This window comes from Silene latifolia, chromosome 5 (assembly GCF_048544455.1).
Source record: "Silene latifolia isolate original U9 population chromosome 5, ASM4854445v1, whole genome shotgun sequence".
NCBI classification, from domain to species: Eukaryota; Viridiplantae; Streptophyta; class Magnoliopsida; order Caryophyllales; family Caryophyllaceae; genus Silene; species Silene latifolia.
The window spans coordinates 54,523,243-54,545,195 of NC_133530.1; the positions used below are offsets into that span (position 1 = coordinate 54,523,243).

The 21,953-nt window shown below is 37.4% G+C and overlaps 1 protein-coding gene and 1 non-coding gene across 2 annotated transcripts; one reads left to right on the forward strand and one right to left on the reverse strand.

The window, feature by feature from the left end:
- The first annotated feature begins 16,636 nt into the window (after window positions 1–16,636).
- On the forward strand, window positions 16,637–17,242 carry LOC141655384 (secreted RxLR effector protein 161-like). The gene is made up of 2 exons (XM_074462468.1): window positions 16,637–17,009; window positions 17,181–17,242. The coding sequence occupies exons 1-2, from the start codon at window positions 16,637–16,639 to the stop codon at window positions 17,240–17,242; spliced, it is 435 nt and encodes a 144-aa protein (XP_074318569.1).
- A 4,079-nt stretch (window positions 17,243–21,321) lies between these two features.
- Window positions 21,322–21,428, reverse strand: LOC141658289 (small nucleolar RNA R71). Its single transcript, XR_012549183.1, has one exon. It is a non-coding gene; the product is annotated as a small nucleolar RNA R71 (small nucleolar RNA).
- Between the last annotated feature and the right edge of the window lie 525 nt (window positions 21,429–21,953).

Here is a 21,953-nt window from a genome sequence, read left to right on the forward strand (position 1 = left end):
TTTTAATTAATAAGTTGTTAACAAGTCTAACATAAACAATTTAATATAAGTTAAGTTAAAGTTTCTGAATTTTTTTGAATTGAACTTATAAGATATGAACTTTTCTGAACTGAACTTAATTTGCTAAACTTTTCTGAACTGAATTTAATTTTGCTGAACTTTTTAGAACTAAACTTATAAGATCTGAACTGTACTGAACTTAATTTTGCTAAACTTTTCTAAATTGTACTTATAGAACTAAATTTAAAGGAGTGGCTTTAAATCCAAAAGAACATGGCCTTAATATTTCACTACTTGTTACATTTTTTTTATCGCACACCCTATTTTGTGTATGAGATTTGATTGATAGTTCTTGTTGAGTTGAATCTTGAAAACTTGGTTGTCTGGCCATTTGGGAACGTCGACTTGGTTGTGTCATGTGTGCCCGAGTGAGAGTATTTAAATTCAAACGACCATCAAGGTGTTGGTAGTTACAACTCGTAAAAGATTATTCTATCTTAAGCAGAGTTCTTGATTTCAAACCCCAAGAATTCGCCAGTGTTAAAACTCATAAGAGGATGGTAAACTGGATGGTATACGCAAAAAAATGTGGTGGTTGTTACGAATCGAAAAATTATCATTTTGCATGTGGTACCCAACTTTTTAATTACGTTTGTCACATGGAAGTCTTGAGGTTTGATTTTTAAGCACAGCGTGCTATTTGTATCGTTTTTAAAATATTGAATTCAATTAAGCATAGATCGTAGACCAGAAATCGGAATTGACTATTTTTAAAAAAATGTTTAACTCTCCAGATCTGTAATTTGACGATAAAAAGAAAATGGTCATTCGAAAATTTGAGATCGAAGTTGTGGTTGATTTGAGATTTTCGTACTTCCGTAAAAAAAAACGCGATCAACAATTTTTTTTTTTTCTCAAATCGTGGATTATGACGAGCAGACAAGGTAATCATTTTAGAAAAAGTTTGGTCGATTCTGAATTCCGGTCTAAGAGTAAAGTGTAAGCTTTTTCCAGAAAATAAATACATAAATAAATACGAGTAATAAACAATACTAATAACATATTTCAGCTTTTTCTGGAATTAAAGTGGTCCATTTTGCTAGGGAAGTTACTAAATATCACCCAACTTCCCTATTTCATCTCCCCACTTCCGCAGTTGACCACCACTTATCCATGTTTCCAACTGATTTTTGATGTCAAAATCAGTATAAATGCAACACTTTTTCTGATTAATAAGGTCACCAAATCTACTCTTTGTTAAGTATAATACACAATATATATTAGTGAGTGTGAGGGTTTGGAACCGTAGTCATTTTACACTACAGCGACAGGTTTTCGGAAACGGATTAATACAATCGGGTTTGATTAAAGCTGATGTTGAACCATATAGCTTATATGTTTATGTTTTGATGATGTCAAGGTGTTTTATATTTTATATACTTGTTGCGCGTAATCGTTTGTCTAAGTGATTTAGATTCAACATATCTAATACAAGCAACAAAGGAGATTGTGATGAAAGTATAAGATGTTCAAGCCTCTATTCAAGATCAAACGATATGAAGATTCATTCAAGATTTATGTGAAGACGAAGTCCGTCGAAAGATTAATCAAGCTTGGATGATGACGTAGCCTATACTCGAAGATCTCCCAGAAGATTAGAATAATATAGGTGATTATCTCGTAATGATAACCAAGAATGAGTTTCTTGAATTGGTAAAGTTATAGCTTTGCACCTATAACATTACTAGTAAAAGAGCTCAATGTTATAGCTCTCCTACTATAACATTGAGATGCTGAGTTTATTATACACGACTTATAATGTTTCAAAATTGTTTTGAAAATTGTTTAAAGTTTATTTTAAATGTTTTGATAAAAGTATTTATATAATAAAGCCCGGTTTAGTGCGGAGTTTGGTTTTATATTGAGCGTTGACTAGTAGTCTTGTTGGGTCAACTTATGAGTTGGATCATGCTACTAATTAGGATTTCAACAAAGCCTCTCTTAAAACTTAAATTCTAACCCATATATTGAGCTAGGGTTTGCACGAGTCACGAGGCATATGAGCGGTGATATCTCGTGTAACCTAAGGTGTATTTGGTGAAGATTTTATTCCATAATAATATCTTTACATATCTTATACATCTTACTTAATATATTTGTTTATGATAAAAGATATTCTTATTTTAGGAAATCTTATCATATTTAGAGTTTATAGTAAAGATAATATTTGAATAGATTATATTCTATCTTTTGGAATATTCTTTATTATCTTTTAAGGCTTTTAGGAAAGAAATAATAGAAGATATGATTTGTTAACATATCTCCTATATTCGGCTATTAGGGTTTGTGTAAACCGAGTTGCCCTACTCTTTCCTTCCTATAAATACTTTACTCTTTACAACATCTAAAATAGTGACCTGAAGAATAAAAATTGATTTTAATTTTACAAAGCAAACCGTGTGTTTTCAAGCAGAAAAACTGTTTTGTAATTTTTGAAAGGTCGTGTGTTTTAAACTTGTATACTCGTTCTTATTGTTATCGTTATAAGATAATAGTGCTTAGTTGATTTCTTTCTCGTTCATTAACGTGAACTATTAGAAGAATCATTAGTGCTTTCTTATTAGCGTAAGTTAGTCACTCGAGTATTTAACGGTACTCATTGAGTTACAGCTAGAGTTAGTTGTACGAGTTGGGTTAGTAAATTTGTAATCCGTAGAAAGGTACTAAATTTATTAATCGAGAATAGTGGACGTAGGTTTCGACTTGTGAAACTGAACCACTTCAAAAACCGTGTGTCTCCTCGTTCTTTCGTTCATTTGCATATTTTGTTTTACATTCATTAGTTGATTAGTTAAAGTTTAATCAATAAACTTTAAATAATCAATTACATACGCATAATCGAAAAAGCTTTCAAAAGTTTTAAATCCTCAATTCACCCCCCCTCTTGAGTATTTGGATCAATAGACTCTTCAATTGGTATCAGAGCCTCGTGCTCTTGATTGCCTAACCGCAAAGAGGCTGATCTATCTTGGTTTTCATTTATCTTATCGTTTTATATTCCGCTGCCTATCACGTGATAAATGGATTCCAAATATCTCACGTGTCCTGTCTTTGATGGGAAGAATTATGGATTATGGAAAAACATGATGACTCACTATGTGAAAGGTCACGATTGGGAGTGCTGGAGGATTATCCAAAACGGACTGCACAAAATTCTTGTAGCATCCGAGGAAGGCACTACCTATGAAAAGAAAGAAGAGGACTATGTCGAGGCCGACTACAAGAAGGCCGAAAAGAACTCCTAAGCAATAAGTCTCCTGCAAAACGGAATGACTTCTACAGAGTTTGATCGGTTTTCTTCATGCTCTACGGCCAAGGAGATATGGGATGGGCTTGAACTAGCTTATCAAGGTACTTCCATTGTTAGGAAGCACCGAATAGATTTGCTTATGCAAAAATATGAGCTATTCATTATGGAGCCTAATGAGTCCTTAGATAGTATGTCCGCAAGGTTTTCAAGCATCATAAACGAACTGAAAAACCTAGGTAGGAAATTCAGTACTGAGGACATTGCTAGAAAGGTTCTTAGGAGCCTGACTAAGAAGTGGCGTGCTAAAGTCACTGCAATGGAGGAATCACGAGATCTTGAAAACCTATCTTATCAAGAACTCATCGGTGCTCTCATGGCCCATGAAATTACTCTTAACAAAGATGACGCTGAACCAAGTCGTAATAAGAGTATGGCCTTAAAGAGCGAAGAAGTTGATTCTGAACTAGAGGATGAAACTGTTCTGTTTGCACGCCGTTTCAAAAATAAGATATTTCGAAACAAACAAACAAAATCATCCTACAACAACAACAACAAGTCATCCAACAAAAAGATTACTGAATCAAAGTCGTCCTTCGCAAATAGAGGTTGCTTCAAGTGTGGAAAATCTGGTCATATGATCAAGGATTGTCCAACATGGAAGAAGATCAAGGACAAGACAAAACGCGAGAAGACAAAGAGAGAATTCAAACAAGTGATGATGGCTTCGTGTTGGGGAGACCTTGAATTAGAAGATCACGAAGAATCTGAAGACGACGAAGTAGAAAACCTTTGTCTCAGTAGCGTTAGTCTTGACCTAATCTCCGATAGCGACGATGAAAGCACAAACTCACACTCAAACTATTGCTTTCTTGGAGAATCAGACGAAGATGACGATGAAGAGGTAAATTATCTTGAGCTTAAAAAACGCGTTAAGAAATTGTCTAAAAGTGCTTTAATTGAATTCTTTGAACAATCTCTTGATAAGTGTCACGAACAGGACTTGGAATTAAAAGATCTAAAGGAACAGATTCTCGAAATTGCAGAAGAGAATTACACTCTGAAGGCTAAGGCTAAGAAATTAAAGTCTAAGGTTACAGCTGACAAAGCAACAACATTAGACTCTACTATGGCTGAAAAGAAGGAATTAGAGTCCAAAGTTATAGCTAATGAAGCTATAACTTCCGACCTAAAGCTTAACATCAAGCACCTTCAAGCCAAAGTTATAGCTAATGAAGCTATAACTTTAGAACTTAGAAAAGCCAAAGAACTTTTGGAAACTAGAATCACATCTGATGAAGCATTGATCTTAGACCAAAAGAAAGAGATAGATTCCCTTTCAAAGCAATTAAAGGAATCTAAGACCGACACGATCAATGTTAAGAAACAATATTCCGATGTTGTATTCCTTCTTAACAAACGATTCCAACACTTTCGTGATAACTTTAAGAAAGATAATGATGTAGATCACACAAAATGTCAAGAGGAAATTAAAACCCTAAAAGACCTACTTCTACATGCTAGAAAAGTCCATGATAAGTGGGAAGGTAGCACAAATGTCCTAAACTTCCTAACCAAACAATCTGACAATAATATGAAGATGGGTTTAGGACATGAGTGCTACAGCCATAGAGATCACTCTAAATGCAAATCAACACCTTCAGATTTTGATTTCAGAAAAAGGAAGTATGCTGATCTTCCTGAATACCTGATTTGCAATTACTGTGGTCATACGGGTCACATCCAAATCAATTGTGTCAAAAAAGGCTCATGATATACGAAAAAATGCCGACCATGCTAAAACTGTTGACACGGTTGACGAGAATGATGAAACCCCCATTAAGGAACCTAACGAAGAAAGAAACAATAAATTTCGTTGGTTCTATGACATGGCCTTCGACTACACCAAGAAACTTAGCACCTCACAAAACCCTTGTCGATCTCAACCTAGTAAACCTATTCACAAGGGAAATAGTCATGAAAGACCTAGAGAAATTCCTAGACCAAGAGAAAACCCTAACCCTAGAACTCCTCCCAAGCCAAATAAACCAAGGGTTAGAAAAACGGTTATTAGACGAGTTTGGGTTCGAAAGGATTTAGTATATAGAGTAACTAATCATAAGGGACCCAACTTAGCTTGGGTACCTAAAAACTGTATCTAATCCCTTCTGCAGGAAGTAGTGAAAGAAAACAATCAATGATATCATGATAGTGGATGTTCAAGACACATGACTGGAGATAAGAATCTGTTTCTTTCACTCAAGCCTTTCAATGGAGGAAAAGTGACGTTCAGGGACAACAAAAAGGGAAAAGTTATTGGCGTTGGCAAAATCGGAATTTCTAAGTCTCACGCAATCAGTGATGTTTATCTCGTGGACGGTCTAAAATATAACTTGCTAAGTAGATCTCAACTATGCGACAAAGGTAACAAAGTAGTTTTTCATACTGATAGTTGTCGCATTATTATTGAAGGAACTAGCAATGTTATTCTAGAAGGCCACAGGAAAAGAAATGTTTATATGGTAGATTTAAATGCCGTGCCTACTAACTCTTTTTCATGCATGAAAGTTACTCTTGATGATCCTTGTTTATGACATAAACGGTTTGGTCACATTAGCTCACTAACCTTGAACAAACTCAAGAAGTGGGACTTGGTTGAAGGGTTACCTAAGATCAAATTCGACCAAGAAAGGATGTGTGACACGTGTGCAAGGTGCAAACAAGTAAGATCATCGTTCAAACCGAAAAGAGTTGTAAGCACAAATCAAGCCTTAGAATTAGTACACATGGATTTATGTGGACTAATGAAAGTAAGGAATAGAGGAGGATCCAGGTACGTCTTTGTTCTTGTAGACGATTACTCAAGGTATGTATGGCCTATCTTTCTTCATTCAAAAGACGAAACTTTTGATGAATTTGATTGTCTTATGAAACGTGTTCAAAACAAATATAAGACTAATCTTGTATCTATTCGTACGGATCATGGCACCGAGTTTGATAATCAAGCCTTCATAGAATATTGTAGAGTTAATGGTGTAGGGCATAACCTTTCTGCACCAAGAACTCCTCAACAAAACGGTGTTGTTGAACGTATGAATAGAACCTTGGAAGATATGGCGCGTACAATGCTTTTGTGTAGTGGTTTTCCTCGTAACTTTTGGGCTGAAGCCATTAGTACTTCTTGCTATATCCATAATCGTGCTATGATTCGACCTATTCTTAAGAAAACCCCCTACGAACTCCTTAGAGGTCGAAAACCTAATATCTCCCATCTTCGTTGCTTTGGGAGTAAGTGTTTTGTTCATAATAACGGTAAAAACCGTTTAAGTAAATTCGACCCTAGGAGTGATGAGGCAATTTTAGTAGGATACTCAGATCATAGTAAGGCCTACAAAGTCTTCAATAAAAGAACTCTTTGTATTGAAGAAAGTGTCCATGTCATCTTTGATGAGGATAACGTGTTTGATAAGCCTATACAGAATGAGGAAGAAGACTTGGATGAACCCGACTTCCGTCTCTCAAGAGACGATCCCCCGGAACTAGAATTGGAGGATAATGAGATTGAAGGAACGAATGATGAACTTGATCGTTTCTCAAAAGATAAAAAGGAGAAAACCAAAGTTATAGTTGATGATACTATAACATTGACTCAAAATAAGGATTCCCAAACCAATGTTATAGATGATGTTACTATAACATTGAATCCAAATCAAGGTGTAGAGTCCGAGGTTATAATCGGCTCTAATACAACACCCGGATTGGATTCAGGGGGAACTTCCTCCAATTCCGAGCCAAATGAAGTTGGGTCAAGCTCAAATAACGATGATGAACCAAGTACTTCAACAAAGTGGAAATACAAGAGCTCACACCCCATGGACAATATTCTAGGGAATATTAAGAAGGGTGTTCAAACTAGAAGTTCCTTGAATAACTTCTGCTCTTTCTACTCTTTTCTATCCATGATTGAACCAACAAATATCAATGAAGCTCTTGCTGAATCTGATTGGATTATAGCTATGCAAGAAGAGTTTCAACTGTTCGAAAGAAACAAGGTTTGGCATTTAGTTCCTAGACCAAAGGATCGATCTGTCATTGGAACAAGGTGGGTTTTTAGGAACAAACTGGATGATGCCGGAGTCATTATCAGAAACAAAGCAAGATTGGTGGTCCAAAGTTATAATCAACAAGAAGGAATAGATTATGACGAGACTTTTGCACCTGTTTCTCGTCTTGAAGCTATTAGACTTCTGATAGCATTCGCAACACACAAGGGAATGAAGCTCTTCCAGATGGACGTCAAGACAACATTCTTAAATGGATACTTACAAGAAGAAGTATTCGTTGAACAACCCCCTTGATTTAAGAATAGTAAATTTGAAGATTACGTCTTCAAGTTGGATAAAGCCCTATATGGATTAAAACAAGCACCTAGGGCATGGTACGACAGATTATCTAAGTTTCTACTTGACAGTGGATTCAGTAGAGGGTCCGTTGATAAAACCCTTTTTCTAAAATCTGAGGGTTCTGACCTTTTGGTTGTTCAAATCTACGTCGATGACATCATCTTTGGATCCACCAACCGAAGCCTATGCAAGTATTTTTCTGAGTTGATGACCTCCGAGTTCGAGATGAGTATGATGGGAGAATTAAAATTCTTCCTAGGTCTGCAAATACAACAAACAAATGAAGGCATTAAAATCCATCAACAAAAATACATCAAATAATTAATTCGAAAATTCGGAATGGAAAATTCCCATGCTATGCCTACTCCAATGGTCGAGAACAAGAAATTAACATTAGATGAAGACGGTAAATCAGTTGATGAAACTACTTACCGTGGAATGATTGGGTCACTGTTATATTTGACCGCAAGTAGACCCGATATTATGTTTAGCGTATGCGTATGTGCGAGATATCAATCATCTCCCAAAGAATCGCATATGACAGCCGTAAAACGAATTTTACGATATTTAATTAGAACGGCCAAGCTATATTTATGGTATCCGATGGAGTGTAATTTTGATCTAGTCGGTTATTCCGATGCCGACTACGCAGGATGTTCTCTAGACAGAAAAAGCACGTCGGGTGTCGCCACATTTGTCGGACCGTGTATTATTACGCGAGGTTCGAAGAAACAAAATTCGGTTGCCCTCTCAACTGCTGAAGCCGAATATATTGCTGCAGGACTGGTATATACTCAACTATTATGGCTTAAGCAACAATTACGTGATTATGGTGTTGACGTAGGATGTATTCCTATTTTATGTGATAATACTAGTGCAATAATTATTTCTAAAAATCCCCACAACATTCACGTACTAAACACATTGAAATTAGACACCATTTTATTAGAGACCATGTTGAGAAGGGGAATATAAAACTTGAATTTTGTAGTACTGAAAAACAATGGGCAGACTTTTTGACAAAATCGTTAGCTAGAGAACGATTTGAGACTTTACGGTTGGAAATTGGTTTAATTGGTGGTACCTAAGTTTCTATACACGTTTAATTTCTTTATAACTGACTAGTTAAGTTAAGATTGTATGACTGTGTCCGTATATTGCGTTGCATGAATAATTTCGTTTATAGGAATATATTTATCATAAATTTCTATTTGATATTTAGAATTTAATTGTCTATACAAACTTAATTCCTTATCAAATACATAAGACACACCATATCTTTTATCTTTCCAAATCACATACAAATTTTCCTAAATTGCTTTCCATGTTACACGACTCATCTTTCCTATACACATTCAACTTTCTAAATTTTATCTTTTACCATATTAATTCTATCACCTAAGATCCTATACCTACCATAACTCCTATCACTATTTGACACTTACCATATTTGATAACCACTTGCTATGACCTAGACCTAGACCTACTCCTATAATTACCCCCTCCCTTGCGTGTGAACCGTACCACATCCCCCACTTGCATACTTTTTATCTTTTCAAAATAATTACCATCATCACCATCACCTCCTTTACACAACTATCACCATCACCTCCTTTACACAACCATCATCATCACAATGAATCCTAACCATGCAAAAACCCGATCATCAACCCGCCATCAACAAAGCCGCCACTTTCACAAACCATCATCACCACTACCATCTCATGATCTTAACTCCACTAATTTTCCTTCACCTCAACCAAACCCAACTACGCCCCTGTTTCGTGGTCGGGACGAGTCGATGTCCGAGGGAAAAAGACGCAGCCTTTTTAAAGGGAAAAATAAGGTAGTTGTCGATGAAGGTGAAGATGTTGAGGAACCCGAGGTTATTGTTCGGAACGGTGTTGCTCGTACCTTGCTCCGGGATGTTTCGAAAGCCGCAACCAAAGAAGGGTTAAATCGTGTTCGGCTAACTCACGACGAAAGCATCCTTGTTTCTCGTGTTTTGAGGTATTCTATTCATGGAGGAAGGTATTATCCGAAATCTTGGTTGATTAATGTTCCCGCTCTTAAGTTCTTTGTTGATTTTCTTGATTTTCAAGGGTGGAGTCACATTAGTCAATTTTCGGGTCCTGTTTATCCGGTTGAAATTGTTAAATTCTTTGCTAGTGTGTCGGTTAAGAAGGGAGTCTTGCATGCGTTGGTTAATGGGGTTGATGTGACGGTATCTGTTTCGGATTTTTGCTCTGCTTTTTCGGTTCCCGATGACGGAATTGAAATTAATCCGAGTCTTGAATGGTCTAATGTGGTTAGTGAAAAGGAGATGTTAGTTAAAAGGTACTTTGAGGAGGTTGGGACGGACGGAGGTAATATTGTGGTTCGTCCTCTCTCAGCAAAAATCAAGTTCCTCTTGAACTTTCTTTGTAACACAGTTGTGCCGAGGAGAGGAGGTCGAGATAAAGTTTCGAGTTATGAGGCTATTATAATCTATTCATGGTTGGAGGGACAAAAAGTGAACTTGGCAAGTCTCGTGTTGCATCGTATCATTCAAACGAGTCTCACGGTTACCAAGGAAAAATTAAGTACAACAATCGACCTACCATATGGGATGTGGGTGTCTCGGTTGTTAGAAATAAAACAAGTGGTGGGACGGGATAGCTACGGTGTAAGTGCACGGGATTGCATGTGTGATCGGTTGATCAAGCTTATGGGTCTTGTCGTTGATGGACCCGAGTTAGTTCTTGTCAAGGATGTTGAGAAAAGCCCGGGTGATTCGGGTTTGGGGGCTATGGAGGCGAAATTGGAAGGTTTTATGACGAGTTTAATGGAGAAGTTGAGAAGCATTCAACCAACTTGGCTACGGTTTTGTCACATGTTGGACCATCACGGTCTTTGGAGTCGGGTTTGGATGCTTCTCGGGTTTATTCTTGGATGGATGAGGTGGATAAGAGGTTAGAGGGTTTTGAACGGGAGTTGAAGGCAATCCGTGGGGAAGTGTTCCCACATGGTGACCGTCTTACATTTCTCACGAGTCAAGGTGGAGCGTTGATCATGCACGGAAAGGCTATGGCAAGTGATCAATCGGTTACATTGGAGGCGACTAAAGCTTTGTCCTTGAAGGTGCTCAACTTTGAACGGAGTATTCAAACTTTGTCTCAACTTGTGAGGAGCTCGTTCGATCGTCTCGATGCCTTAGAGCATCGTACTCGCCCTGACTACGTGAACCCTTACAGAACCCGCAACATTTGATCTACCTCTGCCTTACCATATTTAGCTCTTTCTAATTTTAGCTTTCTTTTTCATTTTCTCATGGTGTGTTTTGCAAACTTATCATTCGGCCCAATTTGGCATGCACTTGTGGATTATGGTCCAAGTGTTTCTTTAAACATGTGTTTCATTCGGCCCATCGGCTTTAAACATGTTTTCTTAAGTTTGTTTGATAATTAATCTTCTAGATGCTTATGGTTATGCATGCTAAATTTGCTCTTTATGATGTTTTATCTCTTGTTTCGTCTTATATTATTCTAGTCATTTTTGATTTGTTCTTAACTTTTCGATGATGTCAAGAGGGGGAAAGAACGTCTACAGTAAGCATCTACCTAAGCTTGCTCCTTGTCAAGACCAATTGTCTCTTAAAGTCCTTAAAGTTTCAGTTTTTGATAAATCGTTTTGATCTTGCATTAATCTTTATTATTAAGATGACGGTATTATATTGAGGGGGAACTCTTTACTTAGTCACAAATGTAGGAGGCTTGCCATCATCAAAAAGGGGGAATTTGTTGAACCATATAGCTTATATGTTTATGTTTTGATGATGTCAAGGTGTTTTATATTTTATATACTTGTTGCGCGTAATCGTTTGTCTAAGTGATTTAGATTCAACATATCTAATACAAGCAACAAAGGAGATTGTGATGAAAGTATAAGATGTTCAAGCCTCTATTCAAGATCAAATGATATGAAGATTCATTCAAGATTTATGTGAAGACGAAGTCCATCGAAAGATTAATCAAGCTTGGATGATGACGTAGCCTATACTCGAAGATCTCCCTGAAGATTAGAATAGTATAGGTGATTATCTCGTAATGATAACCAAGAATGAGTTTCTTGAATTGGTAAAGTTATAGCTTTGCAGCTATAACATTACTAGTAAAAGAGCTCAATGTTATAGCTCTCCTACTATAACATTGAGATGCTGAGTTTATTATACACGACTTATAATGTTTCAAAATTATTTTGAAAATTGTTTAAAGTTTATTTTAAATGTTTTGATAAAAGTATTTATATAATAAAGCCCGGTTTAGTGCGGAGTTCGGTTTTATGTTGAACGTTGACTAGTAGTCTTGTTGGGTCAACTTATGAGTTGGACCATGCTACTAATTAGGGTTTCAACAAAGCCTCTCTTAAAACCTAAATTCTAACCCATATATTGAGCTAGGGTTTGCACGAGTCACGAGGCATATGAGCCGTGACATCTCGTGTAACCTAAGGTGTATTTGGTGAAGATTTTATTCCATAATAATATCTTTACATATCTTATACATCTTACGTAATATATTTGTTTATGATAAAAGATATTCTTGTTTTAGAAAATCTTATCATATTTAGAATTTATAGTAAAGATAATATTTGAATAGATTATATTCTATCTTTTTGAATATTCTTTATTATCTTTTAAGGCTTTTAGGAAAGAAATAATAGAAGATATGATTTGTTAACATATCTCCTGTATTCGGCTATTAGGGTTTGTGTAAACCGAGTTGCCCTATTCTTTCCTTCCTATAAATACTTTATTCTTTACAACATCTAAAATAGTGACGTGAAGCATAAAAATTGATTTTAATTTTACAAAGCAAACCGTGTGTTTTCAAGCAGAAAAACCGTTTTGTTATGTTTGAAAGGTCGTGTGTTTTAAACTCGTATACTCGTTCTTATTGTTATCGTTATAAGATAATAGTGCTTAGTTGATTTTTTTATCGTTCATTAACGTGAACTATTAGAAGAATCATTAGTGCTTTCTTATTAGCGTAAGTTAGTCACTCGAGTATTTAACGGTACTCATTGAGTTACAGCTAGAGTTAATTGTACGAGTTGGGTTAGTAAATTTGTAATCCGTAGAAAGGTACTAAATTTATTAATCGAGAATAGTGGACGTAGGTTTCGACTTGTGAAACTGAACCACTTCAAAAACCGTGTGTCTCCTCGTTCTTTCTTTCATTTGAATATTTTGTTTTACATTCATTAGTTGATTAGTTAAAGTTTAATCAATAAACTTTAAATAATCAATTACATACGCATAATCGAAAAAGCTTTCAAAAGTTTTAAATCCTCAATTCACCCCTCCTCTTGAGTATTTTGGATCAATAGACTCTTCAGCTGATCAGAAATCCATTATAATGACTAGAGGTTTAATTCTCGATCTTATTTATCGCTTCCGCTATTTAATTGTTGAATTTGTTGTATGTTTATTCAGTAATTAAACGTGCTACTAAGATTAAGAACTTACATTTGGTATCAGAGTGAGTAATCGTCTTTGCCTTGCTTGTTTTTTTTTTTGTGAAAGGTAAGTATATTAGATAAAAGGTATCAATGTACAAAGCTCATATGATCATATTACATAAGATTCTTGCTCTCTAACCATTCCATATCAAAAATGCTTAAATGACTCTTATCCCTCTCCCTTACTCTAGCTTTCATATCATTCAATATTCTTTTTGCAAGCCATTCAGGACGAAACAATACCATCTCTTGTCTGCAATTGTTACGCTGCTGCCATAGCATATACACTGCACATACCACCACAACATACTGCACCTCCTTTTGTATTTTAGACCCTTGCCTGTGCACACACCATTCCAGTACATTAGTTGCAGGGATATCCATCCCACTGTAATACCTAACCTGCTGTATAACCCGTCTGCTGTATGGACAGTCAAAGAACATGTGCTCCTGATTTTCACTCCCCATTCCACAGAGCTGGCAATTATCTTTATCTACCACTCCATAGTGCAACAGCTTACTTTTTGTTTGCAATGCCTCATACGCCCACAACCACCCCAGGAAGTTGTGCTTAGGAAAACTCCAGCCAGTCCATACTACCCTCTCCCACATCATTCTTGGAGCCTGCCCCTTCAACCAGTCATAGCATCTAGCAGAGGAGAACCCCTCCTATTGGTGCCGTATCCCATCAGTGTATCCAGCGGCTATATCTTGTTTAACTCTGCAAATTCTCCTCCACACCCAGCTAGAATTGGGGCTAGGAGTATAGTCCATCCATTGCTGCCCTCTGAGATAGTTGCATTCCACCCAATGAACCCAGATTGTATCCTTTTTCTCCATCACCCAGTTAACCAGCTTAGCAACTAATGCTTTGTTCCAGGTTTCCAGATCCCTTATCCCCAGTCCTCCTTCTGCTTTTGGCCTGCAAATTTTTTCCCATGCTACTAAGGGAGCTCTTTTGTACTCAGTTCCACCTTCCCAGAGGAAATTTCTACATAATGCCTCAGTTTTGCAAATAACTCCTTTAGGGTTCGTTTGGATTGAAAGAATTGGAGAGAATGGGAGAGAAGGGAAAGGGAGGGATTTAATTTCCTTTGTTTGGATAAAAAATATGGAAGAAAGGAAATGGAAGGGAGGAGAAATGAGAGGACTTATTTTCCCTCCTATAGAACAAACTATAATCTTTCCAAGGGTGGCAAGATTTGGAAAGAAAACATTATTTGGACTCTAATTATACCACCAACATCCTTCAATCCTCCATCCATTCTTCATCTCCCTCCTTCCTCCCCTTCCATTTCCCTTCATAATTTTTGTTATCCAAACACCCACATCCCATTTGCCCTCCCCTTCTCTCCCCTCCCTTCACCTCCCCTCACTCCCCCTCCCCTCCCCTTCCCTCCTAAACTTGTATCCAAACGGACCCTTAGGAAGTACAAACAGAGAAGCCCAGTATCCACATAAAGTTTTCAGAACTGATTGAACTATCACCAATCTGCCTGCATAAGAGAATTTTCGTGCCCCATAACCATGTATCCTGGCACAAATCTTCTCTACCAAACAATCACAGTCCTTCTTCTGAAGTCTAGTAGTTTGTATGGGCATTCCTAGATACCTGAATGGCAAACTACCTTCTGTAAATCCAGATACCTGCAGAATCTCTTGCTTCAGCTGATCACTAACTCCACCAAAATAAGCACTTGACTTAGCAGGGCTAACCCTAAGTCCAGTGGCTTTAGAGAAGGTAGAGAAGGATCTCAATAATAACATCATTGAGGCTGCATCTCCCTTACTGAACATCAACACATCATCAACAAACATCAGGTTAGTTATTCTCATTTGTTTGCACAAAGGGTGAAAGCCAAAATCATTGGTACTTGATACATATTTGAGGGTCCTTGTCAAGTAATCCATACAAAGAGTAAAAATCAAAGGTGATAGTGGATCCCCTTGCCTCAATCCCCTCTTCCCCTGGAAGAAGCCAAACATCTCACCATTTAGGGCTAAAGAGAATGAGGCAGTAGTTATACACTGCATAACTTTGCTTCTGAAACCCTCAGGAACTTCAACATCTGCATAAGTTTGTCCACAAATTCCCATTCCACTGTGTCATAAGCTTTCTGTAAGTCTATTTTAAACATACATCTGGGGGAAGGAGATGGTCTTTCATAGAGTCTGATTAAGTCCTGGCAGATCAATATATTTTCCTGGATGCTCCTATGTTGGATAAAGGCCCCCTGGTTCTTATCAACAAGCTGTGGCAGAACCTCTGCCAGTCTAGAGCACAGTAGTTTGGATATTACCTTGTAGATAACATTACAGCATGCTATGGGACGAAATTGCATCACTATCTGAGGTCTATCACATTTTGGAATCAAGGTAAGACTGGTAGCATTCAACTGTTTTATAAGCTTTCCATGAGTAAAGAAATCCTGAACAGCTTGAATAACCTCCTTACCTACTTCTCCCCAAGCATCTTTAAAGAATTTACTGGTGTATCCATCAGGCCCTGGAGATTTAATATCAGGAATGCCAAACAAAGCCTCCTTCACCTCTTCCCCAGAGACAGGTCTTAACAGCACAGCATACTGATCCTCATTGCATTTAGGGCCTTGATCAATAATTTTCCTATGAATCTTCTTAGTCTTTTGGCTTGATCCCAGAAGATGCTGATAGTATTCAAGAAATGCAGCCTTTACCTGGTCAGGAGTGTCACAAAGCATCCCATTCATATCTTCAATCATGATCACCTTATTTTGATTTCTTCTCTTCTTAATAGAGTTGTGGAAAAAAGCACTGTTTGCATCCCCCTCCTTAGTCCATAAACACTTAGCTTTCTGAAGTAGAAAACCATCTCTGGCCATGGTAAGACTTTTAAGCTCCTGTACAGCCTCATATTCCTGCTGTATCAAGGCATTCCTAGATACCTGAATGGCCTCCATAGTAGAAGTGGTTGTCAATGCCTTGCTTGTTGTTTTGGCTTTGTTCATCTGATTATGATATGAATTCGTTTCAGCTTGTTTCCGTTTAGGTTTCGTTTATGGTAGATAATTAAATCTGGATATTAGTACTTGGTTTAGTTTCCGTTGAACCCATTTAGATTTTGGAATTTTTGGTCTTCTTTTTTGCATGATTTTATATTATAGACATTTGGTTTTATGGGCTTGTGTTTCTGTTTATGTTTTCTGGGTTTGAGTTTGGAGGAAGACGAAGGTTGGATCTGTTTTGTTTTTAAGACTCTTGGCTGACCGTTTTTTCTCAGAAAGTGCAGTACTTTTTCCTTTTACAAGTTGTCCACTTTTTATTATGTTTGGTAGTTTGTTGTCATATGGTGATAAACTAAGTCCATTTAATTTATTTAATGTTAAGTCCATTTAATTTATTTAATGTGTATAGATGGATATTTGGGTGACTATGTTGCTTTTGTCACATGCTTCAGCTATTGGTAGCATTATGTATGCTCAAGTCTGTACTAGACCTGACATTGCATATGTTGTTGGGAGTATTAGGCAGATATCAGAGTAACCCATGCATCGATCACTGGGAGGTTACAAAGAAAGTGTTGAGATACCTTCAGGGTGCTAAAGATTACATGCTTATGTATAGACGGACTGATAGTCTTGAAGTGGTAGGGTACTCTGACTCAGACTTTGTTGGATGGATTGATTCACGAAAATCCACATTAGGATATGTGTTTATGCTAGATAACGGAGATGTATTCTGGTGGTGTATTAAGCAGACATTGACAACCACTTATACTATGGAGGCCGAGTTCGTTTCTTATTTTGAGGCTACCTCACAAGGTGTATGGTAATAATTCAGTTACGGTTTTTATGGATAAGAATTATAGAAGTGGAAGTTGAACTAAACACATCGACATTAAGTATCTGGCCATAAAATAGCATGTTCAGGAAAATAAATTGATCATAGAACACATTAGCAGTGAATTAATGATTGTTGATCCCTTGCTGAAGGCATGCCACCTAAAGGTTTCAAGGGTCATGTAGTGAATAAGGGACTTGGTTCCATAATGTGATACATTTATTTGTTGTATTGAAACTTTTCATTTAGTTGAATATTTTCACATTTGGAATTATGTACGTACTATATTTGAAATTTTCGTGAGAAATATATTTATGTTTGACCTAAAGTAAACATATGGTTTATTCATTAAGTTAAGTGTAAGTGGGTGAGAGATTAAGTATATCGTAATACAAGGAAGATTAATTCTCGTTCTAGAGAATCCGTCTCTATGATTCGTGTATGAAGTTTCTTTTGTTTAAATGGACCAAGTGGGAGAATGTAAGCTTTTTTCTAGAAAAAGAAATAAATACATAAATAAAAAATAAACAATACTAATAATATATTTCAGCTTTTTCTGGAAATTAAAGTGGTCCATTTTGTTGGGGAAGTTACTAAATGTCAGCTAACTTCCCCATTTCGTCTTCCACTTCTGCAGTTGACCACCACTCACTTCTCCATGTTTCCAACTGATTTTTGATGGCAAAATCAGTGTAAATGCAACACTTTTTTTGATTAATAATGTCACCAAATCTACTCTCTCTTAAGTATATTACACATCTATATTAGTGAGTGTGAGGGTTTGGAACCGTAGTCAGTTTACACTACAGTGACGGGTGTTTGGAAATGGGTTAATACACTCGGGTTTGATTAAAACTAATCAGGAATCCATAGCAATAGCTATAGGTTTAATTTTCGATCTTATTTATCGCTTCCGCCATTTAATTATTGAGTTAGTTGTATGTTTATTCCGTAATTAAACATGTTATTAAGATTAAGAACTTACATTTGGTATCAGAGCGAGTAATCGCCTTTACCTTGCTTGCTATTTTGTCTTCGTTCATCTGATTATGATATGCATCCGTTTTAGCTTGTTTCCGTTCAGGTTTCGTTTATGATCGATAATTAAATCCGGATATTAGTACTTGGTTTAGTTTCCGTTGAACCCATTTGGAATATGAGATCTTTTGGTCTTGTTTTTCGCATGATTTTATATTATGCACATTTGGTTTCTGGGCTTGTGTTTCTGTTTATGTTTTCTGGGTTTAAATTTGGAGGAAGACGAAGGTTTGGCCTATTTTGTTTTTAAGACTCTTGGTTGACCGTCTTTTCTCAGGAAGTGCAGTACTTTTTCCTTTTACAACTTGTCCACTTTTTATTATGTTTGGCTGTTTGTTGTCATATGGTGTGTTACCGAGTTTCTCGTACTCCTTGATATGCAAACAATATTTTTAAAACTCAATACCAAACTAATGAATGTAGTAGGCTAAGGAGGTCGATCCACATAGATGGTGTGTTAGAAATGGTTTATAAGTCTCGGTCTTTGTTTTAGTCTAGTCGGTCAATAAGATTGAAGCGATTATCTATGCGAAAAGTCTAAGCTAAGAACATGAAATAACTGAACAAGAAAGTAAACAAATAAGGTAAGCACAATGAGAAGAGAGACTAGGGTGTCGTCGTCGAGGTCACCCAAGTAGGAGGGGTCGAGTCTAAGTCAATGTAAAGGGCATAATGGAGGGTCAAGTCTAGGTGTGTCCCTATCTCTCGATATGAGACGGTCCTTGGGTCAAGTCTAGCTGAACTCTGGCCCTAACTAACCCCAACCCACCAATCTAGTATGGTCCAACTAAGCCCGACTCTCGTCCAAGCAAGTCAAACCAAACACAAGGAAAGTCAAACTCTCGTTCAAGCAATCCCACACATGTTCAAAGCATAAGATAAGAGTCAATCATCCAACAAAATATGTAATAATTGAAACTATGAATATAGGTATTTTGTCTAGGCAAAGCTTAAGCACTTTACTAACTAGTTTTAAACTCTCGCTTCAAAGAATAGCTAATAAGGAGAGTGGTGATGCGTGTCTTTTATATGATGTTTTACATCCTATTTTCCACGCATTTCAGAGCTCATTCATGTAGTTTAAGCTACCATTTCCCCTATTTCCGTCTACTTTCGTATTTTTGTACATTATTGCAGAAATATGAAGAATCCAGCGGAAATCGAGCTAGATCCGTCCCCGAGTATCCTGCATTGCATTTGACGTGAAGGATTCACTTAAGGAACGAGCTTGGTGTGCAATTCAAGGCCCAAAAGACAAAATCCACGAGATTATAGAAGTCAAGTAGCAGCTAAAGTAGTCGATCGACCACTACCTTCAGTCGATCGACCAACCATCGGGTTCAGAAGCTACTGTGCACTGCTACTCAGTCGATCGACCACTACCCTTAGTCGATCGACCAAGACGCTATTCCAGACGAGAATTAAAAGATCGAGATTTATCAAGCCCATGAGTTATTAGGTTTAGGAATTATGTTACGTATACTTTCTATATAACGTAACCTAGTTCAACAGATACAATCATCCAGTTTTATCCAGTTTTTATCAAGTTTTACATAAAGTTTTACATACAGTTCTTTAGAAATAATTAGGGTTCAAGATTACTTTCGGTATTGAATACAATTCGCTTTGTCATTCGGCTTTGTTCTTTTCCTTCGCAATTCACACGGTACTCTCTGGTTTTATTCTGTTATTTTATTTTCGTTCGTAGTTGTTGAATTGCTAGATCAGTTCCCAAGCCGAATTGCCATCTTTTGTTAATTGTTTATTTTATCGTTTTAAGCATGAATTCCGTAGTTTTAATCCTTAATATTATTGTTGCCTTTAATTTCAGTATGAGTAGCTAATTTATTCGTGCTAGGATGTAGGGGAATTGTAGTGTAGGCGGCAGTATAATGAACACGGCCTGATTCGCGTGTTGGTCGATCGACCGCCATGTCTGGTCGATCGACTGACCACGTGAGGTTTACCTTCGTTTTAATTGATTTAAATGTTATATTTGACGAATCGAGTGCACGCGACTAGTTGAATGCTTAATATATGACTGACCCACTAGATCGAGAGATAGAGACAGTTGTTAGATCACCAATTAAAATGACTAAACTATGCTGAGATCGAAAGATAGGTAAAGTTTAGACCGTTAGTCACTTTTCAGGACGAGAGTCAGTATTAGTGATATTTGGGACTTATAGCGAGATCGAAAGATGCTATCTGTTAAGAGTGGACCGAGAGGACCTCTTTATTTCCCGCCTCGTGTGTTTGACTTAGACCTGTTTAGTATGCTGCCGCCGAAACTATAACGAACCGACCATCCTAGTACCTCTTTTTATACTTGATTTTATATATTTCGTTAGTTTACATTTCTTTTATTGTTATTAGCTATAGACCAAACCCCAATTGAACCCCCACCTTATTGTTACCTTAGACCGAATTTAAACAACTAGAAATTACGTTTGCCTCTCTGTGGTTCGACCCGACTGCCGCTAGCTATAGTTGTAGTTGGAGATTATAAATTTATTTTTGACACCTCACGACGGGTATTAAATTTTGGCGCCGTTGCCGGGGAGGCAATAGTTCTAATTTTTAGTTGTTTTATTTTTAGTCTTTCTTAGTTTAAGGGACATCCGTTCCTTAAACTTTTCTTATATTCTTTTTATAGTTTCTTCTTATGCGCAGGTCACAGGGTGGTGAACTATTATCGTTTGATCCTGAGATTGAGAAATCCTTGCGTGAGTTGAGACGATCACAAAGGGTATTACCGACAGAGGAAGAGCTGAGTACTCTGTCAAGCTTTTACGAGAACGAGCTGTTCGAGGAAGATCCACCTACATCTCCTACTTCTATTTCTTCAGCTGAGACAGTCACTTCTCCGTAAATTCCAGTCATGGTGAAGAAGCAACTATAGCAAGTCATTGAGCGACAGTGCGAATCTCTACAAAGGATTCGAACTACCAGGGGAGGCAAGAAAATTCGAGCCAAAGCCTTCCTATATTAACTTGGTTGAGAGAAACCGGTTTGGGGGAGCGCAAATGAAGACATGACCAAGCATATGGAGATTTTTATCGATTATTCTTCGCTCTATACCCGCACGGTGGCGTGACTCAGGATCAGATAAAGGAGACCATGTTCATTTTCTCACTCCGCGATGCTGCGAGGGAGTGGTATAGAGATCTGGATCGAGCCGCTCATGGGATCACCGACTGGAACTCTTTGGCCTTGGCATTCTACAAGAAATACTTTTCTGCATCGAAGACGAATGCCATTAGAGCTCAGATCACGAGCTTTAAACAAGGACCTGATGAGAACTTCCATGAAGCATGGGTCCGGTTCAAGAAGCTGGTGCGAACCATACCGCACCATGGGTTCGAAAAATGGAGTCTCTGCAATCAGTTCTATAACGGGCTGTATGACGATCAGAGGGCTATTTTGGATGCTGCAGCCAATGGCCGATTTGCTGAGAACATGGGAGAGACCAAGGGGTGGAAGATCATTGATGATTTGGCCACTCATAAGGCTGAATATGGGAATTCAAGAGGCAATCAAAGAAGAGCTGCTGAATCTTCTTCTGTAGCTGCACTAGAAGCTCTCACTACAAGGTTTGACAAATATGAGTTGGGAGGAGCTTCAAAAGGAGGGATATATCACGTGAATGCTGTTTCAGACGGTCCTTTCGTCTGTAGAAGGTGTGGAGGAGAAGGGCATGTTTCAGAAAACTGCAGTGCTATCTTTGAGTCTTGTGCTGCCTTTCAACACTATAGGCAGGCAAACAACTACTTTGAGCCAAATGTCCATCCAAACTTGAGTTGGAGGAGCCAAAATGTCTTAAATCTAACTCCACCTCCGCAGCAGCAGCAGCAACAAGCTTATGTGCCCCCTCACAAACAACCATA

Coding starts and splice junctions, on each gene's coding strand:
- LOC141655384 (XM_074462468.1), top strand. CDS start 16,637: ATGCTTCAGCTATTGGTAGCATTATGTATGCTCAAGTCTGTACTAGAC. Junction 17,010..17,180: donor TTTTGAGGCTACCTCACAAG/GTGTATGGTAAT, acceptor CCCTTGCTGAAG/GCATGCCACCTAAAGGTTTC.